The 7,200-nt window shown below is 40.1% G+C and overlaps 1 protein-coding gene across 1 annotated transcript in view; it reads left to right on the plus strand.

The window, feature by feature from the left end:
• Nucleotides 1-7,200, plus strand: part of GRIK3 (glutamate ionotropic receptor kainate type subunit 3) — a 269,833-nt gene that overhangs the window by 255,759 nt on the left and 6,874 nt on the right. Inside the window, 1 exon segment of the mRNA XM_072408450.1 lies at nt 6,671-6,893. Within this exon segment, the coding sequence (XP_072264551.1) occupies nt 6,671-6,893 (223 nt within the window).

The following is a 7,200-nucleotide window of genomic DNA, read 5'->3' on the forward strand; positions in this document are numbered from 1 at the left end:
GCTGTGTCACTCCACACAACCCACCCACTCTCCCATCACAGGCTCAGATCCGGGGATCCGGTGGGGTCCTTCTCCTGACCCTGCTCGGGGTGACACCGGCCAGAGCTGCGGAACACTCAAAGGGCTGGAGAAACATCCCCAATTGGGCAGAATACGTCCTGCGGCTGTAGTTTGGCCATGCCTGATTTACATAATATGTACTAGGAGTTGCTAGATATGTTTATAAATGTATCCTGCTTTGCAAGGTTTTAATACCAACTTTATTGGTTTTTATAAAGTTTTTTAGAGATTTTAAACAGCAAATTAAATTTATGGTCACTGAGGTACTAAACAAACCAAAGATTTAAAGAAAAAAAAAATACCAAACCTAGTTGCTATATGGAATGGTCCATCAGATAAAAATCTAGTTATATAATAATAAAAGTGGTGTAAAAATGCAAGCAATCATGACCAGTGATACTGTACTACACCAATGCACATGATGCCGCTCCTCTACTGCACCAAAGCACACTTTTATAAAAAAAAGTGTAAAAGTGTATGTTCTAGGTAAAAGTTGGGTGAATCATGAGCGAAAGGATTTTTTTTTTATATAAACTGTATATTGTATGTTCTAGGTAAAATTTGGGTGAATCATGAGTGAAATTTTTTTTATATAAACTCTATATTGTTTGGAAAGATCAGAAAGAGATACAGTACTGCTGGCTTCTTTTCTCGCTTATTTGACTTTTACACTTGAGCAGGTAAAATTAACAGGGAGCTTCTTTAGTTTAATTCTCAGATGGGCATATTATGTCTGACTACTCTGTTTTCTAGAAATAGTACACATGTTCTTTCACATGTGATTGTTCATGTTAATAATGCAAAATGCAGAAATCCTTACTGGTTTTCTAGGCACCAGATAGCTTTTCTTGCCTGAGGCAAAAATCATAGATTTTTAATGGCAGGGTTATGTGTGTGCAAATAATTTTATAAAATAACAAATATAGTGGCTTGTGTACTATGCATGTGGGGTGACCTAGTTACTGTGTAAGTTGCTGGCTAGGTGACTTGAAAATGTTTACTTTATAAAGGACCTAAAAACAGTAAACTGAATAGTGTTTTTTTTTTAATTATATGTCACCTAATGAGTATTTTTTTGTGCATAACAAAATCAACAAAGAAATAAATAAAAGTGATTCTATATGTGCTAATTCTGTATTCATGCACACAGTTCAGTTTAAGGGCTTTGAAATAGCAATGTTTTAACTATTTTTTTTACAGTGATATTTTAGATAAATATTGTAGCAGTTCTAAAACTTTTTGTAACCATTTTTTTATGAATATTCTTGCTTTGATTAAAAATCTTCAGAGGTTTGAAAGACAAGCAACTGCTCCATCCTGCTGTTATGTAGTTGTTGCAATACAGGGAGTTGCTTTGACTAGAACCCTCCTAGTAGTGTGACTTGTTCTTGTTCTGATTTGTAAATAAATGTGATACTCAAAACTTCTAACCACTCTTGAAGAACAAAGGTTTGGCCAGCAGGATAGCCTAGTAGTTCTCACTATTGCCTATAAATATGAATAAATGCTTCATTTTTATGAAGTTTGTATGCTCTCCGTGTTTTTGAAGGTTTTATCTAAGTACTTTAGTTTCTCATACCTATTATTAATATTATTAATATTAAACAGGATTTATATAGCGCCAACATATTACGCAGCGCTGTACATTAAATAGGGATTGCAAATACAGACTAATACAGACAGTGATACAGGAGGAGAGGTCCCTGCCCCGAAGAGCTTACAATCTAGTAGGCGGGGGAATTTCACACACAATAGGATGGGAGATATGTAGTGGTGGGAAGTAGTGGTGGTTTCAAATGACAGAAGAAGCCGGGTAGGCAAGTTTGAAAAAATAGGTTTTGAGCGCTCTTTAAAATGAGCAGAAGGTAGGAGCAAGCCGAATAGGACGAGGAAGACCATTCCAGAGAGTTGGGGCAGCTCTAGAGAAGTCTTGTATCCGTGCGTGTGATGAGGTTATGAGTGAGGAAGTCATTAGTAGGTCATTGGAGTAGCGAAGAGAGCGGCTAGAGGATGTATTATTCTATCAGGGCAGAAAGGTAAGTGGGACAAGAACTGTGGAGGGATTTGAAAGCAAAGCAAAGGAGCTTGAATTTGATGCTAAGGTGAAATGGAAGCCAACAAAGAGAACTTCAAGAGATGCAGCAGAAGAAGAGTGGTGGGAAGGAAGGATAAGTCTTCCCATTGTTTCACTAACATTCTGTTTGCGTAAGCGGAGAGAGCGGCAGGGGGAGTATTTTTTAACCATGTCAGAAATGTAAGTGGGACAATAACTGTGTAGGGATTTGAAGGCAAAGCACAGGAGTTTAAATTTGATTCTAAGGTGAAATGGAAGCCAATGGAGAGAACTACAAAGAGATGCAGCGGAAGAGGAGCGGAGGGAAGGATGGATGAGTCTGGCTGCAGCATTCATGATAGATTGTAGATAGATTGAGAGAATCGGGTTAGTGGAATACCAGCGAGAAGAATGTTACAGTAGTCCAGACGGGAGATGATGAGAGCATGTACAAGGAGTTTGGTGGTCTCGGGACAGGTAGGGGCAGATTTTGGAGATGTTGCGTAGGTGAAAGTGACAGGACCTGGAAATGTTCTGAATATGGGAGGTAAATGAGAGGGCTGAGTCAAAGGTGACACCAAGACAACGTACCTGAGGGGAGGGCCGAATAACAGTGTTGTTAACAGTTAGATATATGTCAGGGGGAGATTTGGAATTTGAGGGGGGGGGGATGATGATGAGTTCTGTTTTATCCAGGTTGAGTTTCAGGAAACGGTCAGACATCCATGATGAAATGGCTGACAGGCAGCATGAGACCTTATCCAGGACTGAGGGACACAGGTCAGGGGTGGACAGATAAATTTGAGTGTCATCAGCCTACAGATTGTACTGTAAACCAAAGGAGGATATGAGACTACCGAGGGAGGAGGGTCCAGTGAGGGTTTCTTTAGGATAGGGAGAATTATGGCATCTTTAAAAGCTGAGGGGTATTTACCAGTAGAAAGGGAGAGGTTGAATAGTTCGGTTAGGGCAGGGGCCAGGGTGGAGGAATGGGCACGGAGTATATCAGAGGGAATTGGGTCAAGTGGACATGTAGTAGACGGAGATGATGAGAGAAGAGTTAAGACTTCGTCCACAGTAACAGGGCTGAGGGAGGCCAGTGATGATTTACAGGTGGAAGGGGTGGGTATGGTTGGAGTGGCTCAGTGGGCAGAGACATCATGTCTGATTTTGTCTATTTTATCTCCAAAGTAGGTGGCAATGTCTTGGGCAGAGAAGGATGTTGTGGGGGGAGCAGGTGTGGGATTTAGGAGGGAGTTAATTGTAGAGAAGAGGTTGCGTGGGTTGGAGGCTTGAGAGGAAATGACTGTGGAGAAATAATTTTGTTTGGTGACAGTGAGCTCTGTGTTAAAGCTTTGAAGCTTGGCTTTGTAGTCCATGAAGTCAGCGCTGAGGCCAGATTTCCTCCACTTCAGCTCGGCTGCATGAACAGACTTTTGTAGCTGTTTGGTGTGGTTGTTGAGCAAGGGTCGGGGGTTGGCAGGGCGGGGGTGACGGAAGGTGGCAGGAGCAACATTATCCAAAGCCAGGGAAAGAGAGTGGTTTACAATGGTGGCAGCTTCGTCTGGGGAGGTGATTTTGGAGAGGCAGGGGGTTAGGGACGCAAGGCAGTTTGAGAAAAGGTTGTGGTAAAGGTTACGGATATCTCTCTGCCATTGACCAACTCTGGGATGTGGCAAGGGAGGGCAAGGGTTTGATAGGTTGAAAGTTATAAGGTTATGATCAGAGAGGGGGAATGGTGAGTTGTCAAGGAGGGTGAGGTTGCAGAGTTTAGAAAATACCAGATCTAAAGTGTGTCCGGCTATGTGTGTGGGTGTGCTATGTGAGTCCAAATGAGGAGGTAATGGAGAGCAGTTTGGCTGAGGAGGGAAGGTTGGGCTCATCCATTGCAACATTAAAATCACCAAGGATTAGGGTGGGTAGGTAATGGGAAAGAATGTGTGGGAGCCAGGACGCAAAGTTATCCACAAATTGTGATACTGGGCCAGGGGGGCGGTAGACAACAGCAACAATGAGGGGTAAGAGGCTAAAGAGTCGGAAAGAGTGGACTTCAAATGAAGTGAAAATGAGAGAGGGTGGGGTAGAAAGGACTCTGTATGTACAGTTAGGTGAGAGAAGGAGACCCACACCACCCCCTACTTTGTTGCCAGGTCTGGGGGTATGTGTAAAGTGCAGGCCTCCATAGGAGAGAGCAGCAGCAGAGGCAGAGTCAGAGGAGGAAAGACAAGTTTCAGTGAGAGCCAGAAAGTTCAGAGTCTTAGAAAGGAGGAGGTTGTGTATGGAGGTTAATTTGTTGCCAACAGATCTGGCATTCCATAGACTGCCAGAGGGAGGGGGTAAGGACTTATGGGTAGGGTGAATGGGGATGAGGTTAGGAGAAGGAAATGTCTTGCTGAGAATATATGGAAGGGGGAGGCTGTGTGGGGGACCAGGGTTGAGTGAGATGTCACCAGAGAGTATTAGTAAAGTAAAAAGGTGCAGGAGCACAGACAGAGAAATAAAGAGAGTGAAGGAGCAGAGAGACAATGAGTTATCAGACTGGGGAGGACAGGGAGTAGTGCCAACAAAGAGAGAGCAGGATGAATAATACATTTTACAGATAATTGGGAACCCAATGCGTACAATAAACAATGTGGCAAACTGAAGTCCAAGAGAAGCAGTCCAATAATATGGGTTCAAGTGAGGCTTGTAAACTTGTTCCAGGAGTGAAGGATGAAAATTCAGTCAAAGAAATGATTTGATGAAATATCAGTTTAGAATGTTAGCAGCAGCAGAGGATGTGTTGGAGTCCAGGTGGATAAACCAGTCCAAAGGCAGGAGGTAGAAGTTGTAGAGTAAAATAGTATGTCCAAATCTGTTCCAATTCCTGTGTCAATTCCCTGGAATAATTCCCATTGCACTTATAATTTGGGCACTTGAGATTTGGGCACGTGACCAGGGTCCCAACGTGACCTTGCCTGTTGTTTAAATAGAAGTGCTTTGGGTTCTGATTAAAGTGATAATATAATATACTTCATAATAAAGTGTGTCGTGTAGACAATGTAATATACCAATTCGTTATATAATATGGGAAAGTGTTTAATTTGCCAACTGCTCTTGACATAACCACTAATACAAGATCATACCCTTTATTCTTACTTTTTCATTTTCATTGCATAGCCTTCCAACTTGTATTCGCCTTTGCCCTATGTCTATAAACAATGTAAAATGTATAAATTAAGTGTGAACTAAGTATAAGCAATAGTGTTTTTGTGTCCTCAAAATGCCTATAGAAAAATAATCTTGTTTTATACTCAGGTCAGAACACTAGATGGTGATGTGTTCTCATGTAACAATCTGCCAGAGACGACATACATTAGTTTGTTACATACTTTACACAAAGACACAGCAACATCTATTGGTGATTATCAAAATCATTGAAGAGCAAGTGACCCACCATAAGCAACTCAAAAGTTCAAAATACTCTAACCTGTAAAGAGATAAAAAAAAAAGATATACAGGTCGAGTCCATGTGATTCTTTGTTTCACTTTTCAATAAATGTTTTATTAAAAACACCCAATTGACATATTTATTCACATTAATTTTTTTGTTGTTTTGAATGTTAGCTATGATGACCACCATTGTTTATATAAAAAAAGTCAAGTCAAAACACATTACCTGAGATTTTCGGAAAAAATACCTCAAAGTATGTATGCAAGCATGGTCCTTCTCTAATCTGGCACGCAGAAAAGACCTAATCAAGTGTTTACCTAGAAATAAATAGCAACTGGATATTGGGAGAAATTCAAAGGGGAAACACCGGTTTAATGTCAGTATTGTATGTTCATAAGAAGATGCCTTTATCAGATTAGCAGAACATGTTGCTGAGCAACTAGGTGCTTCCTGTTGTGGGTGTCTGTGACATTTGTATCCCAAATTCTACAATCTTTTGTTAAATAACGTAAAATCTGCATACAGATGAACAGTAATGACTATGATTATAACATCATTAGTGCACACAGGTGGTAGAACACAGCCTGTCACAATGTGCAGCAGTGGAGGGTAGCCAATAAAATTTATTCCAAGCAGTACACACCTGTTAAATTTTATTTTGTATGTGTTTCAGCACTCACCACAACAGCAGAGAGATAACCACAACACATTCATATTTTTCAATTATGCTATTTTCCTTATATTGCTGTCTTTTCTAAATGCATTTGTTTTTCAGTAATGCAAGATTTTATTGCTTTTATATTTTAAGACCAATTCTTAAAAAAGAAGCATGTCATCGTTATTCAAGTTTTAAATATATACGACTTCTAATGCCTAAGCATCTGGGGTATTATGGCTGCTAAATGTAGGCACTTAGGGCTAGCTGTGCTATCATTGTTAGTCATCAATTTTCTTTCTCCATTTGTAAATGCCCTGGAGGAGTCACAGTTGAAGGAAAAAGTGAATTCTATAATGGCTTGCGCTAATTTACTCTCTTTATCTTTTTTTCATTTGAGAGACAAAGCCTGTTCATCTGATACACAGTATGAATCCCAACACCCCATTCTTGTTTGTTTACTCTACAGAAATCTCACATCTCGACCTTTGAGAAGATGTGGGCGTTCATGAGCAGCAAGCCATCATCGCTCGTTAAGAGTAACGAGGAAGGCATCCAGCGTGTTCTCTCATCTGACTACGCTCTGCTAATGGAATCAACAGCTATTGAATATATAACTCAGAGAAACTGCAATCTAACACAGATTGGAGGACTCATAGATTCAAAGGGTTATGGAATTGGGACACCCATGGGTAAGATGGCTTTATGAGGTTTGGTAAAAAATCTTGTTGCTAAAGTATTGAAGCAAAATCATGATGTTTCTTCATTAATTTAATGACAAATACAAAAAACAAGGATTATCATGTATATCTGACTGATTTTTTAATTGTGCAAAAGTATAAAGTATGTAAAACAAAATAAAAATGTCCTTTAACCACCTGAGCGTTACACTGAGGTCTAGATTTCTGTACCAAAAGTGATCCACTGTTTTTCATGAATTTTTTTTTTTTAAATTGTAGACCTGTAACTTACAGAAATATGTCCGAACAAGGGTTCTAG

Source organism: Pyxicephalus adspersus, chromosome 1, assembly GCF_032062135.1.
Source record: "Pyxicephalus adspersus chromosome 1, UCB_Pads_2.0, whole genome shotgun sequence".
In the NCBI taxonomy this organism is placed as follows: Eukaryota; Metazoa; Chordata; class Amphibia; order Anura; family Pyxicephalidae; genus Pyxicephalus; species Pyxicephalus adspersus.